General features: G+C 42.1%; 1 protein-coding gene across 2 annotated transcripts; it reads left to right on the top strand.

Annotated features, from left to right (window-relative positions):
- Positions 1–15,862: 15,862 nt before the first annotated feature.
- Positions 15,863–22,556, top strand: LOC115148612 (H-2 class II histocompatibility antigen, A-Q alpha chain-like). 2 transcript variants are annotated; one of them, XM_029690657.1, is made up of 4 exons: positions 15,863–16,444; positions 19,316–19,591; positions 20,990–21,265; positions 22,182–22,556. In XM_029690657.1, exons 1-4 carry the CDS (start codon positions 16,375–16,377, stop codon positions 22,355–22,357), a joined length of 798 nt encoding a protein of 265 aa, XP_029546517.1. In that variant the 5' UTR covers positions 15,863–16,374; the 3' UTR covers positions 22,358–22,556. The 2 variants fall into 2 exon arrangements, with proteins under 2 accessions (XP_029546517.1, XP_029546516.1); XM_029690656.1 differs by having other exon boundaries at positions 20,966–21,265.
- Positions 22,557–26,094: the final 3,538 nt, after the last annotated feature.

Genomic DNA, 26,094 nt, shown 5'->3' with positions numbered 1-26,094 from the left:
GGAAACGTCTAGGAGCAACAACGGCTCAGCCACGTAGGCCACACAAGCTCACAGAACGGGGCCGCCGAGTGATGAAGCACGTAGCGCATAAAAATCGTCTGCACTAGGTGGCAACGCTCACTACCGAGTTCCAAACTGCCTCTGGAAGCAACTTCAGCACAAGAACTGTTCTTCGGGGGATTCATTAAGTGGGTTTCCATGGCCAAGCAGCCACACAGAATCCTAAGATCATCATGCGCAGAGCCAAGTGGCGGCTGGACTGGTGTAAAGCTCGCTGCCAACACGTTACATGTTGCATTTATATTTTGGTTCAGTGTATGTCCAATATGAAAAACGGATTGGATTTAAGCCATTAGGCTACTATTTAAGTGTCACGACTTCCGCCGAAGTTGGTTCCTCTCCTTGTTCGGGCATTGTTCGACGGTCGGCGTCGCCAGTCTTCTAGCCAACATCGATCAACTTTTAATTTTCCATTTGTTTTGTCTTGTCTTCCCACACACCTGGTTTCAATTCCATCATTACATGTTGTGTATTTAACCCTCTGTTGCCCCCATGTCCTTGTCCGGAATTGTTTATTGTAGGTGCTTGTGCACGTTATGTCTGGTGTGCGATGGGGTTTGTACCCATTTATTGATTGTTCTGTTTTCCAGTGGTTTTTATTATTAAACTGCACCGTTGTAAACACAGTTTTTGCTCTCCTGCGCCTGACTTCTCTGTCGCCAGTACGCACCCCTTACATTAAGGGCCGCAGAATGAGCAGTGGCGCTTCTTGGGTTGTACACTCTGTGGATTTGGAAACTAGAGGTGTTCCTCAGTAGAATGGACCCCCCTTTTACTGTAAAACAATGTACAGGAAATTGTGTACTACGGTGCATTATTTCCATTATGAAAAATGTACTGAATATGAATGGGCTAAATAACAATGCGATTTAAAAGTGTTTTGACTATTATATTAATAATATTATTAATATTGTTACTACTATTATTATTAATAGTAGTAGCATTATTAATAATGTTTTGTTATTTGTATTACTGTTGGTAACGGAATTCCTTTTTTAATATTGTTAAACAAAATTCTAAGTCTGCTAATAGCTGAGGTCATGGCCTTAGTCTTGCTAGGTCCTGCTTAGGTCAGTGGTTCCCAAACTGTGGGGCGCCCGAGGTGTAGGCATTTTCTTTTAAAGAAACTCAGTCCAGCTTTACACTTAGTCTTGAAAGTTGTAATAGTAGAAATTGGGTAGTGCATCATTAGTTCCTCGTGTAATGTTAGTTATTGCATACCTTAGAGAGCTATTTATAACTTGTCAGAAATGTCCAGATCAACTAGCCCATGTCAGCTAACAGTTTTTTATAAAAAAATGTTTGCTGACGGGCTAGTGGATCTGGTAGTGTTTGTTGAATGACAACAACAACTTAATTGAAGAATCCCTACAGCTGACCAATCACTGACAAAGGGACGTGGACTTTGGCTTCCGACTTCGGCTACCGACTTCGAGAAAACATGTAGTGTGCACTAACAACCCAAAAAAACCTTGCCGAATACCAAAATTAACAAAAACGGCACAAAATGCCGTCAATATAATATATGCACAAACTGTCCCGAACTGTTTCGGGTGGGAAGCATTCAGACACCTTTACAAGGATGACATGTCCTGAACAGAATCAGCCTATGTTTGTTGTATTGTGAAGAAAATTAGCTGCGGAACAGGCACTTGAACGCACTCATGATTCCATTCTATGCGCATTAAAGTTATAATCGGTTTGTCTGAAGTGCCTTTTGAAAGCCTAACACTGTGAGATCGGAATTCATAACTTAGTTAGTCATGTTGGCAATAGAATAAGCATTCAAATGATGCCCACCTGACCCAGATTGCGATTTATAATGGAACGTTTTTGGATTATGTAAACAACTACAGTAATTGTGTGACGTGGGGACGTAGGGCTGTTTGCCAAACAAAACAATTACAAGTGTGCTTACTTCAGTTCCTCAATGGCAAAGCTAGGAGAGCTAAAAAAACACCTTTATAGTTGAAGGGTCTTTCCTTGAGTCATAAAAGTCCATTGAAATTACTTAGGAAATGTACACAGTTTGGAGAAGTGTGTGGCCACTTGGAGACACAAGTTAGACCTCACTCAAACCCTTGTAATCCTTATTTCTTATCTTTCACCTACGCTAAAATGTAATTAATATTCTTACTTTGTTACTGAATGTATCCAGAGTATTTTTTTATTTTGTTTTTGACAAATGCTGTCAAAAGTACAGTAAATGTAAAATGCACATAAAATCAACAGTGGAAATGTTTGGATTCAGTCTTTTCAGGGGAACTGTTGTGTCCTCACCTTCTGGTCTGATAATTTCCCCATAATCTCTTCCCCATGTTCTCTTTCAAATGCTGCCATGGTCAGGTATATGCTTTTTATAGTTCTTCTGTTAGAAACATTTAATTTTGGCCCTGTACATATAGGCCAATTTCCACGATGTCACGTCCTGACCAGTAAAAGGTGTTATTTGTTATTGTAGTTTGGTCAGGGCATGGCAGGGGGTGTTTGTTTAATTTTTTTTTTTTTTTTGGTTTATGTCCTATATTTTCTATTTCGATGTGTTTATCTAGTTTTCTATTTCTATGTTGGGTATTTGGTAATGACCTCCAATTAGAGGCAGCTGGTTGTCGTTGTCTCTAATTGGAGGCCATATTTAGTCAGGTCAGTTTCCTCTTGTGTTTGTGGGTGGTTGTTTCCGGTATAGTCTGTGCACCTTACTGGACTGTTTTCGTTGTTTGTTTGTTTATTTTGATTCAGTGTTTTTTTCTTTAATAAAGTAAGAAGATGATCAATATACCCGCTGCGTTTTGGTCCCCCTTCAACGACGCTTATGACACACGAGTGTAAGGGCTAAACAAAAGTCCCCCAGGAGAAGATACTATCTCAATAGATGTCCTAATTTGCTAGTTAGCTAACTTACCAAAGAGGTTTTCATTACATTTCATATTCATATATTGTAAATGATGATAAACTACTACATGCATTTTGATTGTTGACATTTAGTGCTGTTTGCTGTAATACTTTTTGTTGACATGTTGAAATGAATCCCATTCATCATTTCAGTTGATTTGAAATTTAAAATGAAAGGTAGAAATATCATATGTTGAAATTCTTCTTGTAGTTGGTGTGAATGCCATGTATTATCATTAAGTCCCTCTGCAGTCGATATGAGAAGAACTGAGTAGTTTTCTTAGTTATAACAAGAATGACACATCAAAGACTTTTCTTCAATGAAGTGCCTTATGTCCTAATAGAAATAACAATAACAACCTCCTATTTCTCAACACAGATCTAGAGAACCAGTGCAAAGCGTTCAGGGTGAATGCGGCCGACGCCATGCCTGGCAGTGACTGGACACCATTTGAGAAGAACCGCTTCTACGGACATCGTGATTGTAGGAGGTGCGTGGTGGGCTGGTCCATCGTCTACTGGCTGAAGCAGAAGATGATTCTGGATGGGGTGCTGGTGGTGGAGAGGGATCCCACTGTGAGTAGCCTAGGCTGTGTCATGTGACCTCACTCATGTCCTCCAAATACATCTGAGACTCCTGTCTACCAGCGCTTTGGATAAGTTTGTGCCTATGCCAATGTCACAGCATTGTGGAACATAGAAGCCATGTACACACTACTGAGCAAAGCAAAACCAAGCCAACTGAGCTGAATATTGATTGTGTTGATTTTGGTGATGCTGTGTTTCAGGTTTTAGGTACGCCACAAACACAATGACTACTGCAGAAGGTGACAAGGTGGATTTCAGAAGATTCAAATATGCTAATGCAGGTATGACTCCTGATTTGTTCAAGGACACTTTTCACTAAACATTAACTCTCCAATTAAGTTTCAAGTTTTAATGTTACATGCACAAGTACAGTGAAATGCCTTTCTTGCAAACTCAAATCCCAACAATGCAATAATCAATAACAATGTAATACTAGAAATAAAAAACACGAGAAATAAGAACAAATATGAAAAACACAATAAGTAAGTAAGAATAATAAATACAGGGTCAGTTCCAATACCATATTTACAATGTTCAGAGATGTGGAGTGATGGAAGTACAGTGGAAGTACAGTGAATTCGGAAAGTATTCAGACCCCTTGGATTTTTCCACATTTTGTTACGTTACAGAATTATTCTAAATTGGATTTTAAAAAACATTTTTTTTGCAAATGTCTTAAAATGTATTAAAAATGAAAAATGAAAAATCACATTTACATAAGTATTTAGACCCTTTACTTAGTACTTTGTTGAAGCACCTTTAGCAGCGATTACAGCCTTGAGTCTTCTTGGGTATGACGCTACAAGCTTAACACACCTGTATTTGGGGAGTTTCGCCCATTATTTTCTGCAGATTCTCTCAAGCTCTGTCAGGTTGGATGGGGAGCATCGCTGCACAGCTATTTTCAGGTCTCTCCAGAGATGTTTGATCGGGTTTAAGTCCGGGTTCTTGCTGGGCCACTCAAGGATATTCAGAGACTTGTCCCAAAGCCACACCTGCGTTGTCTTAGCTGTGTACTTAGGGTTGTTGTCCTGTTGGAAGGTGAATCTTCACCCCAGTCTGAGGTCTTGAGTGCTCTGGGGAAGATTTTCATCAAGGATCTCTCTGTACTTTGCTCCGTTCATCTTTCCCTCAATCCTGACTAGTCTCCATGTCCCTGCCGCTGAAAAACATCCCCACAGCATGATGGTGCGACCACTATACTTCACTGTAGGGATGGTGCCAGGTTTCCTCCAAACTCCAAGCGGGCTGTCATATGCCTATTACTGAGAAATGGCTTCCGTTTGGCCACTCTACCATAAAGGCCTGATTGGTGGAGTGCTGCAGAGATGGTTGACCTTCTGGAAGGTTCTCCCATCTCCACAGAGGAACTCTGGAGCTCTGTCAGAGTGACCATCTGGTTGTTGGTCACCCCCCTGATCAAGGCCCTTCTCCCCCGATTGCTCAGTTTGGCCAGCTCTAGGAAGAGTCTTGGTGGTTCCAAACTTCTTCCATTTAAGAATGATGGAGGACACTGTGTTCTTGGGGACCTTCAATGCTGCAGACATTTTTTTTTACCCTTCCCCAGATCTGTGCCTGGACACAATCCTGTCTCGGAGCTCTACGGACAATTCCTTCAACCTCATGGCTTGGTTTCTTCTCTGATATGCACTGTCAACTGTGGGACCTTATATAGACAGGTGTGTGCCTTTCCAAATCATGTCCACTCAATTGAATTTCATACAGGCGGACTTCAATCAAGTTGTACGAACATCTCAAGGATGATCAATGGAAGCAGGATGCACCTTAGCTCAATTTCAATTCTCATAGCAAAGGGTCTGAATACTGATGTAAATAAGGTATTTGTGTTTTTCATTTGTAATACATTTGCAAAAAATTCTAAACCTGTTTTCGCTTTGCCGTTATGGGGTGTTGTGTGTAGATTGATGAGGAAACAAATGAATTGAATTTTAGAAAAATGCTGTAATGTAACAAAATGTGGAAAAAGTCAACAGGTCTGAATAATTTCTGAATGCACGGTAGATATGTGTAGGGGTAAGATGACTAGGCAACAGCATATAAGATAAACAGAGTACCCACTGTGACTATTAAAACCTACCCTACCCAGAAACCGTGGATAGATGGTAGCATTCGTGCGAAACTGAAAGCGCGAACCACCTCATTTAACCATGGCAAGGTGACTGGTAATATGGCAGAATATAAATAGTGTAGTTATTCACTCCACAACGCAATCAAACAAGCTAAACATCAGTATAGAGATGAAGTTGAGTCACAATTCAACGGCTCAGACACGATACGTATGTGGCAGGGACGACAGACATTCATGGACTACAAAAGGAAAACCAGCCATAATTTTACATAATTGTGTATACACTTACATAGATACAGAGATCGAGACGAAAAAATGCTCAACCTCCAGATGAGTATGAGGGGGGGGGGGAGTTTAAGTTCAATTCTTACAAGCTTGTTTGGCTGGTAGCATATTCCTTAGGTGTTTGGGTCTGCTGGTGAACCATGAAGTGCATGACACTGGAATAGCGCATAGTCTTTAGCTTGTTTATTGCTAGGTTTCCATTCAATTGGCAACAGATTTTCATGTGAATATTCATTTCTTTTATTAAAAACAACATGCCATTTCAGAGTTTCCTATAGGAAAATGGCAGGGAAGATTTTAATTAACCAGACATTTGAGAAATTGAATGGACAGCCGTATGCATTCAGATCCAACCTGGTGCAGCCAGTGCCATCAATAAACAAGGGATGTTGGCCAATTGACCAAATGGGGGGTACTTTCCTAAAACAATAATTGTCCACGTCACGGTTCAGCTGTCAGAGATTTGAGCACTAAATGTGTCAGGGCATTGCAAAGCCTATAGGCTTAGGTGTCCACTGTATGATATCAATATTTGTATAAATGTATACATAGCCTATATAAAGGAAGAGAAGCTTAGGGTTAGCCCCAGAGAGAGAGACAGAGAAAGAGAGAAATATGTCGGTGGCATGGTACGACACCAACATGTATTTCTTTATGTCAGATGGCTACTGCTTCTGCTACACAGATATAGACGTACAGAAGGAGGGTCATTTGTAAATTTTTGATCCAAATATTTTGTATAAAGCTAAGCATTATATTGTTAGATTATAGGAGTAACTCTGGTAGGCTTGAAACATTCTTCCTCACCTCAAGTTCAACTGTCATAGTCAGTTGGACTGCCGGGGCGCACTGCCTTCATATCATAGGCCTGCAGTAGCTTAAGCTTAATAATAGCCACACCATACCAAACCTTCACAAAAGTTTCTAAACTTTATTAGGATAATATCAAAAGTAAGTCAAGCCATTGTTTATAGGGATAATATGACCAGAATAGCAAATGTAAACCAGGGAAATAGCACACTATCCTCAAATCAAATCAAATGTTATTGATCACATACACATGGATATCAGATGTTATTGCGAGTGTAGCGAAATGCTTGTGCTTCTAGTTCCAACAGTGCAGAAATATCTAACATGTAATCTAACAATTTCACAACAACTACCTAATACACACAAATCTAAGTAAAGGAATGGAATACATAAAAAATTATTGAACCTTTATTTAACTAGACAATAAGAATATATACATATAAATATTGTCACGTCCTGACCATAGAGTGCTCTTATTTTCTATGGTAGAGTAGGTCAGGGCGTGACTGGGGGGGTTTTCTAGTTTATTTTTTCTATGTTGGTTTTTGTATGATTCCTAATTAGAGGCAGCTGGTCATCGTTGTCTCTAATTGGGGATCATATTTAAGTAGTTGTTTTTCCCACCTGTGTTTGTGGGAGATTATTTTGAGTTAGTGCATGTTGCACCTCTGTCGTCACGGTTTGTGATTTGTTTATAGTTTATTGTTCGTTTGGCTAAGTTTCACAATATAATAAAGATGTGGAACGATTCTCACGCTGTACCTTGGTCCGTTTCTACAAACGATCTTGACAAATATATGGATGAGCAATGACAGAGCGGCATAGGCAAGATGCAATAGATGGTATAAAATATAGTATATACCGTGGCAGATGGTAGGGAGAGGTGAGGGGAGTGGTTATTAAAGGGAGATATCTTGCAGCCCGCTGGCTCCACACCCGAGCCTAATATGGACTTCCTGCCCCAACGAGGCGAGGCTGTTGTTCGTTAAGCCAAGGAGTGCTTGGTGATAAAGGAGGAAGCAGCCTGCACAAAGGGGAGGAGTAAGGAGAGAACAAAGTGCGTTATGAAGAGTGGGAGAAGAGAGAACAATATCTGTGTGATTACCCATTGTGACGTGGACTGTCGGATTACGCCCCTTGTGTACCGAACCGGATTGGCTGAGAACCCGAGTGTGAGGATTACCCCTGGAGAACGGAACAAACAACGAGAACGGCTTGCGGACTGTGAAGCATTTGCTGAATTCCCCCCTTCTTCTCCCAGTGTACCTAAATCCCTAATAAACTCCCAATTTGCATTCTAGTTGTGCTACTGGTGCATGTTTTGTTATTGAACTTGGTGATGTGGAAACCCCACACCCTTGAGCCTTCTACAATACATATGAGATGAGTGATACAAGATATGTAAACATTACTAAGTGGCATTATTAAAGTGACTAGTGATCCATTTATTAAATTGGCCAATGATTTTAAGACTGTATGTAGGCAGCAGCCTCTGCGTTAGTGATGGCTGTTTAACAGTCTGATGGCCTTGAGATAGAAGTTGTTTTTCAGTCTCTCGATCCCAGCTTTGATTCACCTGCACTGACTTCTCCTTCTGGATGGTAGTGGCTGAACAGGCAGTGGCTCGGGTGGTTGTCCTTGATGATCTGTAAGGCCTTCCTGTGACATCGGGTGCTGTAGGTGTCCTGGAGGGCAGGTAGTTTGCCCCCGGTGATGCGTTGTACAGACCACACCACCCTCTTGCGGTTGTGGGTGTTGCAGTTACCGTACCAGGCGGTGATACAGCACGTCAGGATGCTCTCAATTGTGCATCTGTAAAAGTTTGAGGGTTTTAGGTGACAAGCCAAATTTCTTCAGCCTCCTGAGGTTGAAGAGGCGCTGTTGCACCTTCTTCACAACACTGTCTGTGTGGGTTGACCATTTCAGTTTGTCCGTGATGTGTACGCCGAGGAACTTAACACTTTCCACCTTCTACACTGCTGTCCTGTCTGTTGATAGAGGGGTGCTTCCTCTGCTGTTTCCTGAAGTCCACGATCACCTCCTTTGTTTTGTTGACGTTGAGTGAGAGGTTGTTTTCCTGACACCACACTCCGAGTGCCCTCACATCCTCTCGTCGTTGTTGGTAATCAAGCTCACTACTGTTGTGTTGTCTGCAAACTTGATGATTGAGTTGGAGGCGTGCATGGCCACGCAGTCATGGCTGAACAGGAAGGGAAGGGGCTGAGCACACACCCTTGTGGGACCCCAGTGTTGAGGATCAGCGAAGTGGAGGTGTTGTTTCCTACCTTCATCACCTGGGGCGGCCAGTCAGGAAGTCCAGGACCCAATTGGAGGGTGGGGTTGAGACCCAGGGCCTCAAGCTTAATGATGAGCTTGGAGGGTACTATGGTATTGAATGCTGAGCTATAGTCAATGAATAGCATTCTTACTCTTGTCCAGATGGGATAGGGCAGTGTGATGGTGATTGCATCATCTGTGGACCTATTGGGGTGGTAAGCAAATTGAAGTGGGTCTAGGGTGACAGGTAAGGTGGAGGTGATATGATCCTTGCCTAGTTTCTCAAAGCACTTCATGATGACAGAAGTGAGTGCTACGGGGCAATAGTCATTAAGTTCAGTTACCTTTGCCTTCTTGGGTGCAGGAACAGTGGTGGCCATCTTGAAGCATGTGGGGATAGCAGACTGGGAGAGGGTGAGATTGAATATGTCCGTAAACACACCAACTAGCTGGTCTGTGCATGCTCTGAGGACGCGGCTAGGGATGCCGTCTGGGCCGGCAGCCTTGTGAGGGTTAATACATTTAAATGTCTTACTCATGTCAGACACGGAGAAGGAGAGCTCACAGTCCTTGGTAGCGGGCTGTGTTGGTGGCACTGTATTATCCTCAAAGCAGGCAAAGAAGGTGTGTAGTTTGTCTGGAAGCAAGACGTCGGTGGCCGTGACCGTGACGTGGCTGGTTTTCTTTTTGTAGTCCGTGATTGTCTGTAGACCCTGCCACATACGTCTCGTGTCTGAGCCGATGGATTGCGACTCCACTTTGTCTCTATACTGACATTTGGCTTGTTTGTTTGCCTCGGAGGGAATAACTACACTCTTTGTATTCGGCCATAATCTCAAATCACCTTTTCATGGTTAAATGCGGTGGATCGCACTTTCAGTTTACTGACATTTCGCTTGTTTGATTGCCTGTTTACACTGTTTGTATTCGGCCATATTCCCTGTCAACTTACCATGGTTTGCACTTTCAGTTTTGCTCGAATGCCACCATCTATCCACCGTTTCTTATAAACTCACTCACCGAATCAGCGTATATGTCGATATTATTCTCTGAGGCTACCGGGAACATGTCCCAGTCCGCGTGATCAAAACAATCTTGAAGTGTGGATTCCGATTGGTCAGACTAGCATTGAATAGCACTTAGCACGGGTACATCCTGTTTGAGTTTCTGCTTTTAGGAAGGGTAGAGCAAAATGGAGTCGTGGTCAGATTTAATGAAAAGGAGGGCGGGGGAGGGCCTTGTATAAATCGCGGAAGTTCAAGTAGCAGTGATCCAGTGTTTTACCAGCACGAGTGCTACAGGCAATATGCTGATCGAATTTAGGTAGCCTTGTTCTCGAAATTGCTTTGTTAAAATCCCCAGCTACAATAAATGTAGCCTCAGGATATATGGTTTCCAGTTTGCATAAAGTCCAGTGAAGTTCCTTGAGGGCTGCCGTGGTATTGGCTTGAGGGGGATATACACGGCTGTGAAAATAACCGAGGAGAATTCCCTTGGGAGATAATACGGTTGGCATTTGATTGTGGGGAATTCTAGGTCAGGTGAACAAAAAGACTTGAGTTCCTGTATGTTGTTACAATTATTCCATGAGATGTTCTTCTTCCCGGAGAGATGCTTATTCCTGTTGGCGGGACGCACAAAGAATCCAGGTGGCTGTACCAACTCCAACAGAATATCCCGAGAGAGCCATGTTTCCGTGAAACAGAGTATTACAATCCCTGATGTCTCTTTGGAAAGCAACCCTTGCCCTAATTTCATCTACCTTGTTATCTAGAGACTGGACATTAGCGAGTAATATATTTGGAAGCGGTGGGTGGTGTGCGCGCATCCGAAGTCTGACCAGAAGACTGCTCCATCTGCCTCTTCTCTGGCGCCGTTGTTTTGGTCAGCCTCTGGAAACAGTTTAAATGCCCTGGGTGGTTCGGACAAAAGATCCGCTTCGGGAAAGTCGTATTCCTGGTCGTAGTGCTGGTAAGTTGACGTCGCTCTGATATCCAATAGTTCTTCCCGGCTGTATGTAATAACACTTCATATTTTCTGGGCTAACAATGTAATAAATAATACATAAAAAACAAAATACAGCAAGGACTAGAAGCAAGGCAGCCCTCTCTGTCTGTCAGACACTAAAAAAGTGTCAATAAATAAGTTATTAACATTTTGCTGATTTATGAAGGTTCTCTCATGAACCAAAGGTTGCTGTTGGGTGTGAGAGTTATTTAAATAGGTTGATGAACCTGAAAAGCTTGTGTGTGTCAGAACCAAGATGGTTTGGAGAAGTCCAATCTGAGACCACCGCATCAGGTCCTCCTCTTCTGTTCCCATGCTGGAGACCACGGCTGGATTAAAACCTGTTACAATGGTGCCAACATTTTGTGGCTGATCTTTCAGCGGGAGAGTGGTGAATGTGTCAAAAACCTAATGGGCCAACACTACATGGTATGGCTTGTTTTGTTGTGTGTGTATTTGTTGCCTGTTTTATATGTTATTTTGGCATTAATGCGTGTCTCATATCAGTTTGTAAACAATGTAAAAAAGCAAAAAACAAACATTGAGTTAATAAAGCTGCATACAAACATGGTCTCTTTTTGGCTTTCTTGAGTAAGGCAGCTCCAAAACACAGGTGTTTCAGCCTAGCTCAGTGCTTTCTGTGGTGGTGGGGCAGCCAGCGGAAAATACAGCGCGTAGGGGTTGGTAATGTTCTCTATTTGCGCTGTGATTGGCTCAGTGTTCTGTCATTCATGGGGACACTACATCACCGCAAAATCTACGGGTAGTGCTTGAAAATTCAAGCCCCTTAAGTGCTGCCATAGTTACATTAGAAGTGCCCATCCAAGAAGGCTCAAGGTCATTGTCCACAGATAAAATATCAAATCACGTTATATCTACCGTAGCTTTGACTGGACTGATCGTGTCAACATCATACTTTCAAAATCTTAGCTAGTAAGCTAGCAGTCAACATCATGAATCAAGTTGACAATCTACTGGCAAATAATTTTCAATCCTTGTCATATGAAGAGAAATTATGAAGAGAAATCATAGATAAATTGTATCGGTGCTCATCGGCCATTGGACATAAACATTACACAACAAGTTGGAAATCGCAAATTCAACAATGAGTGGTTTGGAAGGAATCAGTGGCTAACTGCAAGCATTGCAAAGCAATCACTAGCTTGCTATTCAGTGGAGTGGGTGTGTGGTCCAAGTCTGGGTTTAAGGGTCTCTTTTCCAAGCTTAAAAGGATAAACACTCATCATTGGCCATTATGTCAATCCAGCATGACTTCTGCCGCGTTCGAAACAACTGGAAACTCGGAACTGGTGAATCTCAGAATTCAGTGAGTTCAAGACAGTGGTCCCAAAATTCTGAATCAAATGGCTAAATTATACATATTATGACCATCTTAAAACAATGCCTTATGTTTGCTTAGTAGTTATTGCGATGTAAGTGCTTAGACCTACAATGGTCAAAACTGAAAAATAGGCCACACAGGAACATTTAATGTCATCTTGGTAAGCCACTCCAGTATAGATTTGGCCTTGTGTTTTAAGATTGACCTGCTGAAAGGGAATTCATATCCCAGTGTCTGTTGGAAAGCAGACTGAACCAGGTTTTCCTCTAGGATTTTGCCTGTGCTTAGTTGGATTCCATTTATTTTTATCCTAAAAAAACTACCTAGTCCTTGCCGATGACAAGCATACCTATAACATGATGCAACCACCACCATGCTTGAAAATATGAATATTCTTTACAGTTTTACTTCAGTGACTTATTGGAAAGTGATGTTTTGTGTTGCATTTGCCCCAAACATAATGCTTTGTATTCAGGACAAAAAGTTAATTCCTTTGCTTAAAGCACATCAGAAGGCTATAAACAACTTCTCTGACAGAAAACGGCCTATGTGACATCGATATTAGTTTTTGTCATAAAGTCAGTGTCGTCCAAGTTTTTCAAGTCAGTTCGTCATGACTTACTTGAAGGTTGGGTTTTGATTTAGACTATGCTCACTTGCCAACTAACACGGGATACACAGCTGGGGTGTTTGCGCTTTTTCCAATCCTACCACATAACACACAAACAGCAGACAGTTGCCCAACAGTGCAGCGGATCAGACTTTTTTTTAACATAAGACAACACATCACGCAATTTTTACTTGCGAAATACTGGACCAAACATGTTAGCTAGATGTAAAATTGATGTAAAACTGAAACCTCCTCTGCAAAAATGCAAAAATGTATTACAGATTTTTTGAGTTATCTTATTTTGAGGAAGAGATACTGGCTTTGTTCCTATGGTGTCTCATGGGGGACAAACATTACATCAATAACTGCCACATCAAAATCCTGACACCCACTATTATTGAACACAGAATGAGTCCATGCAACTTATGTGATTTGTTAAGCACATTTTTACTCCTGAACTTATTGTCACGTCCTGACCAGTAAAAGGGGTTGTTTGTGCGTCAGCGTCAGCCCAGTCCAGTACGTCCTGTTCCTGCTCCTCGCACTAGCTCTGAGGTGCGTGTCTCTAGTTTGGCGCCTCCAAAGCCAGCCAAACTGGCCTTTAGTGCGCCTGCCCAGTCCAGTACGTCCTGTTCCTTTTCCTCGCACTAGCCCTGAGGTGTGTGTCTCTAGCTTGGCGCCTCCAAAGCCAGCCCCACGCACCAGGCCTTCAGTGCGCAGTCCCCATCCAGAGCTTCCGACGACAGTTCCCCGTCCAGAGCTTCCGGCGACAGTTCCCCGTCCAGAGCTTCCGGCGACAGTTCCCCGTCCAGAGCTTCCGGCGACAGTTCCCCGTCCAGTGCTTCCGGTGACACCCTACAGTCCGGAACCGACAGAGACGGCTTACAGTCCGGAACCGTCAGAGTCGCCCGCCAGTCCGACGCAGCCAGAGTCGCCAGCCAGTCCGGCGCAGCCAGAGTCGCCCGTTGCGAGGGTCCCCAGTCCGGGGTCGGCGGCGAGGGACCTCGCTCTAGAGGCGCCACTAAAGTGGGGTGAGCCAGTGGTGGAGCGGTGTCTGCTTCCCGCTCCTGAGCCACCTCCGTAGGGGGGAGGTTTGGGAAGAGGGGGGTGTTGCACAAGAACCGGGTGACGGTGGCCACCCTCCCTTCCCTCCCTATTTTTGGGGTTTATTTTTGTGTTTTTTTGTTTGAGGTGCATCCGGCGTCTGCACCTTTGGAGGGGGGGGGGGGGGGGTACTGTCACGTCCTGACCAGTAAAAGGGGTTGTTTGTTATTGTAGTTTGGTCAGGGCGTGGCAGGGGGTGTTTGTTTAGTGTGTTTCGGGGTTTTTTGGCCAATGTTCTATGTTAGTCGGTTTCTATGTCTGTTTATTTATTCTATTTCTATACTTAGTTTATTGGGTTGACCTTCAATTGGAGGCATCTGTTCCTCGTTGCCTCTAATTGAAGGTCCTATTTAATAGGGGTGTTTTTTCATTGGGATTTGTGGGTAGTTGTTCCTTGTATAGTCAGAGCACCTTACAGGACTGTTTTTCGTCGTTATTTTGTTCAAGTGTTTTGTTTCTTTTCTGAAATAAAAGATGTTTCACATCCCCGCTGCAGTTTGGTCCGATCCTTACGACGAACATGACACTTATTTAGGCTTGCCATAAAAGGGTTTAAATACTTGACTCAAGACATTTCAGCTTCTAATTTTAAAATTAATTTGTTAACATTTCTCAAAACAAAATTACATTTTTGCTTTATAGGGTATTCTGTGTAGATCAGTGACACAAATACTTAATTTAATTCATAACATTCAGGCTGTATCAATTTTGGGGGAAAAAGTTAAAGGTGAAATGTGAATACTTTCTGAATGTGCTGTATATGGTTCTTATCATGACACAAGGCGAGACCCAGATGCAGACACAGGAGGCAGATGGTTGGAGTCTTACAATGTTTATTAACCCAAAAAGGGGTAGGCAAGAGAATGGTCGTGTACAGGCAAAAGGTCAAAATAGGTACCGAGGTCAGAGCAGGCAGGATGATCAGGCAGGTTGGTAAGTAGTTCAGAGTCAGGCAGTGGTCAAAACCTGGAAGACTAGCAAAAGAGAATAGAAAAGGGGTACGTGGGAAAAAACACGCTGGTTGACTTGACTAAACATACAAGACGAACTGGCACAGAGAGACAGGAAACACAGGGATAAATACACTGAGGAAAATAAGCGACACCTGGAGGGGGTGGATAAAATCACAGGGACAGGTGAAACAGATCAGGGCGTCACAGTTCTAGCAGTTCTAATTTGATGTAGGCCCAACCAATGGTTGTTTGGAGCTGAACTAGGCCTACTCTTATTTTCAGGCCATCACATTCTTTGTCAACACGACTTGTTTTATCACATTCAGAACTAGCTGAAGTGTTTCAGGGCTTTAGTGAACCACGAGACGAACATCCGTTTCAGAGCAATGGAAATGTGTAATCATACAATAAAAAACACTCATTGTATTGTGATGGACATTTTATGGTGTGTATGTGATTGTATGTTTAGCACAATGCTGCTCTTGTAATAACCTGTCTTGGTTGGGTTCAAGCGAGTGACTGGTTGAGTGCACAGAGGAAACCACACTTTCATTCATAAGCAATTTGGCAGTACGTGTAATGGCTGTCGTCTGAAGTTGAAGGAGTGGACCAAAGCGCAGCGTGGTAAGTGTTCATATTTTATTTACTATGAAACACACGAACAAAAGAAACAAAAAGCCAAACAGTTCCGTCAGGTACAGAATCACTAAACAGAAAAACAACTGCCCACAAACACAGGTGGGAAAAGGCTGCCTAAGTATGATTCCCAATCAGAGACAACGATAGACAGCTGCCTCTGATTAGGAACCATACTCGGCCAAAAGAAAGAAATACATCACATAGAATGCCCACCCCACACACTCACCTAACAAAATAGAGAAATAAAACGGCTCTCTCAGGTCAGGGCGTGACAGTACGCCCAGAACATTGCTCTGCAAACTAGAAGGAGTGATACACTATGTCAGTTTCAAGGTAAGAAGCCTTCATGTGGTATCAGTCAGTCACATACAGAAACCATCTATGCTTATAACTTGTTTGTGTAGCAGTATAATATAACTGAATGGGAACATCCTCTTCAGAGTTTTCATCAAGCTTGTATTGAGTTTGTGAACCTCTCCTTGAGTTAATAAAGATTGCTTCATTTACTTTGAGTTTGAGTCCTTAGTGGTGAATTTCCACGACAGGATTTAATAACTTGGCCTGGGTGTATAAGTTTGGTGTGTGGTCACGTAAGAATGAAAGGAATTTCCATATTGGCTGCATAGCAGAAACAACACATTTGTAGTTTCCTCCTTTTCAGAGCTTCCCATCAGAGACTGAAAGAGGTAGATTCTGCAGCACTCCCTCAAACACACAGATGAGCTTAGAGATGAATTACTCTGTGATTATACTGATTCTCACTGGAGCCGTTTGCACTTCTGCAGAAAGTAAGAGTTTGATTTATGTTTTATACTGTACTAGTGTAAATGCCTTTGTTCATGTTTGATATACACTACCTGTCAAAACTTTTAGAACACGTACTCATTCAAGGGTTTTTCTTTATTTTTACTATTTTCTACATTGTAGAATAATAGTGAAGACATCAAAACTATGAAATAACACATACGGAATCATGTAGTAACCAAAAAAAGTGTTAAACAAATCAAAATAAATGTTATATTTGAGATTCTTAAAATAGCTACCCTTTGCCTTGATGACAGCTTTGCACAATCTTGGCATTCTCTCAACCAGCTTCATAAGGTTGTCACCTGGAATGCATTTCAATTAACAAGTGTTTCTTCTTAAAAGTTAATTTGTGGAATTTCTTTCCTTCTTAATGCATTTGAGCCAATCAGTTGTGTATTATGGCAAAAACAGCTCAAATAAGCAAAGAGAAACGACAGTCCATCATTACTTTAAGACATGAAGGTCAGTCAATACTGGACATTTCAAGAACTTGGAAAGTTTCTTCAAGTGAAGTCGCAAAAACCATCAAGTGCTATGATAAAACTTGCTCTCATGAGGACCGCCACAGGAATGGAAGCCCCAGAGCTACCTCTGCTGCAGAGGATAAGTTCATTAGAGTTAACAGCATCAGAAATTGCAGCCCAAATAAACACTTCACAGAGTTCAAGTTTTATTTTACCTTTATATAACTAGGCAAGTCAGTTAAGAACAAATTATTATTTTCAATGATGGCCTAGGAACAGTGGGTTAACTGCCTTGTTCAGGGGCAGTACAACAGATTTTTACCATGTCAGCTCAGGGATTTGATCTTGAAACCTTGCGGCTGCAAGATCTAACCACTAGGCTACCTGCCGCCCCGGATACATCTCAATATCAACTGTTTAGAGGAGACTGTGTGAATCAGGCCTTCATGGTCAAATTGCTGCAAAGAAACCACTTCTAAAGTACACCAATAAGAAGAAGAGACTTGCTTAAGCCAAGAAACATGAGCAATGGACATTAGACTGGTGGAAATTTGTCCTTTGGTCTGGAGTCTAAATTGGAGATTTTTGGTTCCAACCGCCGTGTCTTTGTGAGACGCAGTGTGGGTGAACGGATGATCTCCGCATGTGTATTTCCCACCGTTGTAACGGTTCCGTTATGATAGACGCTGGGAGATGAGAAGCAAGTACAGGGTGTGGATTTAATAATAAATAGACTTGAAACAAAACAATAACAGTGTCTGGACAGAAAAACACAACAACATTAATGCTGACTCCGGAATGAAAGTGACAGATATAGCGGAGGTAAATCCAGGTGAGTCCAGGTGAGTCCGATAATTAAGCGCAGGTGCGCGTAACGATGGTGGCAGGTGTGTGTAATGATGAGTGAACTGATGACCTCGAGCACCGGAGAGGGGGCGTGGGAGCAGACATGACAGTACCCCCCCCCCCCCCCGCCCCCACTAGGGGCACCACCTGGCGTCCTACCCGGGCGAGCCTGACGGGCTGGCCGAGGCGTGGGAGCTTGATGAGCCAGCTGAGGTATCCCCGATTGCGTTGGTAGCGGCACCTGGACCCGACATCACCCCCCAAAAAATTATAATAAAAATAAAAAAACATCCCTGATGCCTCCAATTGTGGAGTCTGCATTCTGTAACAGTTCCGTATTGACAGACGCTGGGAGACGAGATGCAAATACAGTGTGTGGATTTAATAATAAATAGGCATGAAACAAAACAAGAAAAGCGTCTGGACAGGAGAAACATAACATCAATGCTGACTCGGGAATGAAACTGAGGAGATGACAGATATAGGGGAGGTCAATGACGTGATGGTGTCCAGGTGAGTCACAAAATTAAGTGCAGGTGCGCATAACGACGGTGGTAGGTGTGCGTAATGATGAGTGAACTGATGACCTCGAGCACTGGAGAGGGGGAGCGGGAGCAGGCGTGACAACCGTAAAGCATGGAGGAGGAGGTGTTATGGAGTGGGGGTGCATTGCTGGTGACACTGTCTGGGATTTATTTATAATTCAAGGCACACTTAACAAGCATGGCCAACACAGCATTCTGCAGCGATACGCCATCTCATCTGGTTTGGGCTTAGTGGGACTATCCTTTGTTTTTCAACGACCCAACACATCAAATCAAATTAAATTGTATTGGTCACATACACATGGTTAGCAGATGTTAATGCAAGTGTAGCAAAATGCTTGTGCTTCTAGTTCCGACAGTGCAGTAATATCTAACAAGTAATCTAACAATTCCACAACAACTACCTAATACACACCAATCTAAGTAAAGGGATGGAATAAGAATATGACATATATATGGATGAGCGAACACACCTCAAGGCTGTGTAAGGGCTATTTTACCAAGAAGGAGAGTGATGAAGTGCTGCATCAGATGACCTGGCCTCCACTATCCCCTGACCTCAACCAAATTGAGATGGTTTGGGACGAGTCGGACCGCAGAGTGAATGAAAAGCAGCCAACAAATACTCAGCATATGTGGGACCTCCTTCAAGACTGTTGGAAAAGTATTTCAGGTGAAGCTGGTTGAGAGAATGCCAAGAGTGTGCAAAGCTTTCATTAAGGCAAAGGGTAGCTATTTTAAGAATCTTAAATATAAAATATATTTTGATTTGTTTAACACTTTTTTGCATACTACATCATTCCATATGTGTTATTTCATAGTGTTGATGTCTTCACTATTATTCTACAATGTAGAAAATAGTAAAAAATTTAGAAAAACCTTTGAATGAGTATGTGTTCCAAAACTTTTCACCGGTAGTGTAGATATTACCATCCTGGAAAAATTATATAAACCTCAGTTGATTCATTTGAAGTAATGTGCTTTCCCCCCATTTCAGTTCATCATGAAATTCACTTTATCTACGGATGCTTTGAGTCAAGTGATCCTGCGGTGGGACTTGAGATTGATGGAGATGAAGTCTTCTATGGTGACTTCAATAAAAACAGTAATACATGTCTAATAGCAGATGTAGCGTTTACATTACCTAAATTCATATCTATTACACCAGAGGATAAAGAAAGGGCTTGTGAATATGCTACCATTAGCAGAGTTTGGTGCAAAGACTGCATCGCATGGGGCAAACAGTCTGAACCGAAAATACCAAAAATCAAAGGTAAGTGAAGATTGATGGGAATGTCTCACATAAACTGATAAATAATCAGTGATTCAACATGATTTGTGCGTCTCCAAAATCAATCTTTGTCAGAGTGGTCTGTCGAGCGGAGTTACCGTAAATTCCGGACTATAAGCCGCAACTTTTTTCCCACGCTTTGAACCTCGCGGCTAATATATGGATTTTTCCCGCTTTCCTTTTTTTCTCTCAAAAAAACACATTCTGTGACGTGCTCAGTTTTTTGGCGGCATGAAGCTTTCATTAGACCAATGAAATTGCCGAACGGGTTAAGGTCAAACAACTTTTTTGTTTACTGTTTAGATTAAATCGAGCGCTCTCAAACTTCCCATCATTCTGATTACGGTAGTCATTTTGTCACCCTCATCATGGCAAAGACACGGAGAAATGCATATGATGCAGCTTTCAAGTTGAAGGCGATTGATCTGGCTGTTGGAAAAGGAAATAGAGCTGCTGCACGGGAGCTTGGTCTTAATGAGTCAATGATAAGACGTTGGAAACAGCAGCGTGAGGAATTGACTCAGTGCAAAAAGACAACTAAAGCTTACTGCTAATGTTTTATTTTTTGTTACAAGCCGTGTTTCGTTAAAGCTTGTGTAAAGTTCATTTGTTTCAATGTACCGGTAGGCACCTGCGGTTTATAGACATGTGCGTCTTATTTATGTTCAAAAAAATAAATACAAAAAATTCAGTGGGTGCGGCTTATATTCAGGTGCGCTTAATAGTCCGGAAATTACGGTAATGTCATATAATATCCATGCCAGTCTCTCTTGGCTAAGGGTTGAGGAGAGACTGACTGCATCACTTCTTCTTTTTATAAGAGACATTAATGAGTTGAAAATCCCAAACTTACACACAGCCCTGACACACACTTACCCCACCACACATGCCACCAGGGGTCTTTTCACAGTCCCTAAATCCAGAACAAATTCAAGAAAGCGTACAGTTCCATCTCATATTGCTCAAATGAACAGCAAACCTGGTTTAAAATAAACAGATAAAGCATCACCTCACAGCACAACGCCTCTCCCCTATTTGATATAGATAGTTTGTGTGTACATTAGGTGTTGATATGTAGGCTACGTGTGCCTTTTTTAAATTGATGTAGTTCTGTCCTTGATCTTTTCTTGTCTATTAATGTTCTTTATTATGTCATGTTTTGTGTTTTGTGTGGACCCAAGGAAGAGTAGATGCTGCTTTTGCAACAGCTAATGGGGATCCTAATAAAATACCAAATACCAAATATGCTATCTTTTGAGTAGGTCTATGTACAGTATCTGCCTTAATCCCAAATGAATGGGACAATAGGCGCTGACATTTCGAAAGTCTGACAAACTTAAATTTTTGTGAATACAGTTTCAGGCTTTTGTTGCCCTCTAGATGCCCCTGAGAGCACCATCTACCCCAGGGATGAGGTGGAACTGGGGGTGGAGAACACCCTCATCTGCTTTGTGAATGATTTCTTTCCCCCGCCTGTCAAAGTCAACTGGACCAAGAATGGAATGGAGGTGACTGAGGGATTGTCTCTCAGTCGTTACTATCCTAATAAAGATGGAACGTTCCACCAGTTCTCCAGCCTGAGTTTCACCCCACAAAAGGAAGACGTCTACATCTGCGCTGTGGCGCACACGGCCCTGAAGGACCCCAAAACCAGGGGTGAGAGAGGACATAATATTTTTGTACATGGTTCTATACTGAACAAAAATATAAACGCAACATGCAACAATTTCAACGAGTTACAGTTCATATAAGGAAATTAGTCAATTGAAATAAATTCATTAGGCCCTAATCTATGGATTTCACATGACTGGGAAGGCAGCGCAGATGAGTCCGGGTGGCTGGTCTTAGATAATCCCGCCAGGGAAGAAGCCGGATGTTGAGGTCCTGGGTTGGCGTGGTTACATGTGATCTGTAGTTGTGAGACCGGTTGGACATATACCAAATTCTCTAAAATTACGTTGGAGTTGGCTTATGGCAGAGAAATGAACATTAAATTCTCTGGCAACAGCTCTGGTGGACATTCTTGCAGTCAGCATGCCGACTGCATGTTCCCTCAGAACTTGAGACATCTATGGCATTGTGTTGTGTGACAAAACTGCACATTTTAGAGTGGCTTTTTATTGTCCCCAGCACAAGGTGCACCTGTGTAATGATCATGCTGTTTAATCAGCTTCTTGATATGCCACACCAGTCAGGTGGATGGATTATCTTGGCAAAGTGAAATGCTCACTAATAGGGATGTAATGAAATTTGTGGACAAAAGTTGAGAGAAATAATGTTTTGTGTATATGGAAAATGTCTGGGGTCTTTTATTTCAGCTCATGAAACATGGGACCAACACATTACATGTTGCGTTTATATTTTTGTTCATTATATTTACTTTAATATTAAACCTTAAGAAGGAACTCAAACAACTCTGAAATTGAGCTGCATCATATGCAAGCTGCATCATATGCATTTCTCCGTGTCTTTGCCATGATGAGGGTGACAAAATGAAACAAACCATTTCAAGGCAGTGTGTGATGAGTGGTTGTGTATTGTGCTGATTCTGGTGACACATCTTGTCTTCCAGAATATAAGGTCAGTGGGTCCAGTGCTGGTCCTGGTCCTGCTGTATTCTGTGGAGTGGGCCTCACTCTTGGGCTGCTGGGGGTGGCTACTGGAATATTCTTAATCTACAAAGGAAAGAGAGCCACTGAGTCTCAGGAATACAGTTGGGAAGTGAGGCACTGGACTAGAGAGATCTAGCCATTACGATTTAAGCCATTAAGTGTCATAATCATCACATTACATTCTGCGCAATATTGGTAAATCACAGTCAACAATGTACGCCATTACTCTCTGTTGATTTCTGTCTATTTGAAAAAGTGTAGAAGGTGAGTTGTATTTTTTAGAAGAAGTATATTTTTTTTACAATAAAAAATAAATAAATTGGGAGATACTGTAAGGTTCTGCTTTTCTTTTCTTAGTCAACCTTGTGTTCTTTTTCTTTGTGTTCTTGAACGTAGCCCTGTTTCCTTGTGTTCTGCAACGTAGCCCTGTCTTTCATTTTGTTCATTGATTTCTCCTGTGTTCAATTCTCATTTGGTCTCATCAGCTCCCTATTGAGTTCAGTTCTTTCTGTTTGTATGGTTGTGAGGTATTGTTTGTTTTTGACTGCCTACCTGTGTTTGACCATTGCCTGCCTGTGACCATGATTCCTGCCTCCTGTGAAGGCTTAATAATATCCTCTTTGGGCTAGGTGGGACACTAGTGCCCCACCTCGACAACATCCTGTGAAATTGCACAGCGCGAAATTCAAAATACAAAAATCGTAATATTAAACATTCATGAAAATACAAGTGTCTTACATCGTTTATAAGCTTAACTTCTTGTTAATCCAACCGCGTTGTCATATTTCAAAAAGGCTTTACTGCGAAAGCATACAATGCGATTATCTCAGGACAGCGCCCCGCATACACCAGCATTAAAAACATTTTCCAAACAAGCAGAGGCGTCACAAAAATCAGAAATAGCGATAAAATAAATCTCTTACCTGTCACGTCCTGACCATTGTGTGCTCTTATTTTCTATGGTAGAGAAGGTCAGGGCGTGACTGGGGGGTTTATTCTAGTTTAATTTTTCTCTGTTGTTTGGGTCTAGTTTTTGGTTTTCTATGTTGTTTTTTTTGGATGATCCCCAATTAGAGGCAGCTGGTCATCGTTGTCTCTAATTGGGGATCATATTTAAGTAGTTGTTTTTCCCACCTTTGTTTTGTGGGAGATCATTTTGAGTTAGTGCATGTAGCACCTCTTCGTCACGGTTTGTTGTTTTGTTTATGGTTTATTGTATGTCTTGCATAGTTTCACATTATAATAAAATATGTGGAACGATATTCACGCTGCGCCTTGGTCCGTTCCTACACACAAACGTGACATTATCTTTGAAGATCTTCTTCCGTTTGCAATCCCAATGGTCCCAGCTATACAACAAATGGTTGTTTTGTTCGATAAAGTCCTTCTTTATATCCCAAAAAAGTCAGTTTAGTTGGCGCGTTTGATTCAGTAATCCACCCGTTCCACTCGTTCAACATGCAGACAAAGGAATCCCAAAAGTTACCGGAAAACTTCGTTCAAACAAGTCAAACTACATTTCTAACCAATCCTCTGGTACCCTAATATGTAAATAAACTATCAAATTTAAGACGGAATGTAGTATGTTCAATACCGGAGATAAATAATGAAGTGTGCGCCCTCACCCAGGCGTGCAACAAGACTACAGTCCAAATGAGAGCCACCTTGAAAAACTACAACTACTCGGTCATTTAAAAAAAAAATAAGCTGAAACCCTTTCTAAAGACTGTTGACATCCAGTGGAAGCCATAGGAACTGCAATCTTGGAGGAATTCCTTTGAATATCCCATAGACAAGCATTGGAATGGCCTGTGACCTCCCCAAAATAATTCTGGATGGATTCTCCTTGGGTTTTCACCTGCCATATCAGTTCTGTTATACTCACAGACATTACTGTAACAGTTTTAGAAACTCCAGAGTGTTTTCTATCCAATGCTTCCAATTCTATGCATATCCTAGCTTCTGGGCCTGAGTAACAGGCAGTTTACTTTGGACACATCATTCATCCGAGCTACCGAATACTGCCCCCTAGCCTTAAACATCTGCCGCACTCTGCACGTGAATCTACACCTTTTTCTCCCTGAGTATTCATTACAGATACAGTACCTGTCAAAAGTTTGGACACACCTACTCATTCAAGGGTTTTTTCTTGTAGTTACCAAAAAAGTGTTAAACAAATAAATATATATATACAGTGGGGAGAACAAGTATTTGATACACTGCTGATTTTGCAGATTTTCCTACTTACAAAGCATGTAGAGGTAATTTTTATCATAGGTACACTTCAACTGTGAGAGATGGAATCTAAAACAAAAATCCAGAAAATCACATTGTATGATTTTTAAGTAATTCATTTGCATTTTATTGCATGACATAAGTATTTGATCACCTACCAACCAGTAAGAATTCCGGCTCTCACAGACCTGTTAGTTTTTCTTTAAGAAGCCCTCCTCTTCTCCACTCATTACCTGTATTAACTGCACCTGTTTGAACTCGTTACCTGTATAAAAGACACCTGTCCACACACTCAATCAAACAGACTCCAACCTCTCCACAAAGGCCAAGACCAGAGAGCTGTGTAAGGACATCAGGGATAAAATTGTAGACCTGCACAAGGCTGGGATGGGCTACAGGACAATAGGCAAGCAGCTTGGTGAGAAGGCAACAACTGTTGGCGTAATTATTAGAAAATGGAAGAAGTTCAAGATGACGGTCAATCACCCTCGGTCTGGGGCTCCATGCAAGATCTCAACTCGTGGGGTATAATGATCATGAGGAAGGTGAGGGATCAGCCCAGAACTACATGGCAGGACCTGGTCAATGACCTGAAGAGAGCTGGGACCACAGTCTCAAAGAAAACCATTAGTAACACACTACGCCGTCATGGATTAAAATCCTGCAGCGCACGCAAGGTCCCCCTGCTCAAGCCAGCGCATGTCCAGGCCCGTCTGAAGTTTGCCAATGACCATCTGGATGATCCAGAGGAGGAATGGGAGAAGGTTATGTGGTCTGATGAGACAAAAATTGAGCTTTTTGGTCTAAACTCCACTCGCCGTGTTTGGAGGAAGAAGAAGGATGAGTACAACCCGAAGAACACCATCCCAACCATGAAGCATGGAGGTGGAAACATCATTCTTTGGGGATGCTTTTCTGCAAAGGGGACAGGACGACTGCACCGTATTGAGGGGAGGATGGATGGGGCCATGTATCGCAAGATCTTGGCCAACAACCTTCTTCCCTCAGTAAGAGCATTGAAGATGGGTCGTGGCTGGGTCTTCCAGCATGACAATGACCCGAAACACACAGCCAGGGCAACTAAGGAGTGGCTCCGTAAGAAGCATCTCAAGGTCCTGGAGTGGCCTAGCCAGTCTCCAGACCTGAACCCAATAGAAAATCTTTGGAGGGAGCTGAAAGTCCGTATTGCCCTGCGACAGCCCCGAAACCTGAAGGATCTGGAGAAGGTCTGTATGGAGGAGTGGGCCAAAATCCCTGCTGCAGTGCGTGCAAACCTGGTCAAGAACTACAGGAAATGTATGATCTCTGTAATTGCAAACAAAGGTTTCTGTACCAAATATTAAGTTCTGCTTTTCTGATGTATCAAATACTTATGTCATGCAATAAAATACAAATGAATTACTTAAAAATCATACAATGTGATTTTCTGGATTTTTGTTTTAGATTCCGTCTCTCACAGTTGAAGTGTACCTATGATAAAAATTAAAGACCTCTACATGCTTTGTAAGTAGGAAAACCTGCAAAATCGGCAGTGTATAAAATACTTGTTCTCCCCACTATATATATATATATAATATTTGAGATTCTCAAAGTAGCCACCCTTAGCCTGGATGACATCTTTGCACACTCTTGGCCTTC

This window comes from Salmo trutta, chromosome 15, assembly GCF_901001165.1.
Source record: "Salmo trutta chromosome 15, fSalTru1.1, whole genome shotgun sequence".
Taxonomy (NCBI): Eukaryota; Metazoa; Chordata; class Actinopteri; order Salmoniformes; family Salmonidae; genus Salmo; species Salmo trutta.
Note: the sequence above shows the minus strand (reverse complement) of the source record. Positions and strands in the feature narration are given on the sequence as shown.

What these genes read in the sequence shown, in the direction of transcription:
- LOC115148612 (XM_029690656.1), top strand. Translation starts at nt 16,375, where the DNA reads ATGAGCTTAGAGATGAATTACTCTGTGATTATACTGATTCTCACTGGA. An exon ending in CGTTTGCACTTCTGCAGAAA is followed by an intron (nt 16,445 to 19,315) that starts GTAAGAGTTTGA and finishes CCCCCATTTCAG; the next exon opens with TTCATCATGAAATTCACTTT. An exon ending in GAAGGACCCCAAAACCAGGG is followed by an intron (nt 21,266 to 22,181) that starts GTGAGAGAGGAC and finishes CTTGTCTTCCAG; the next exon opens with AATATAAGGTCAGTGGGTCC.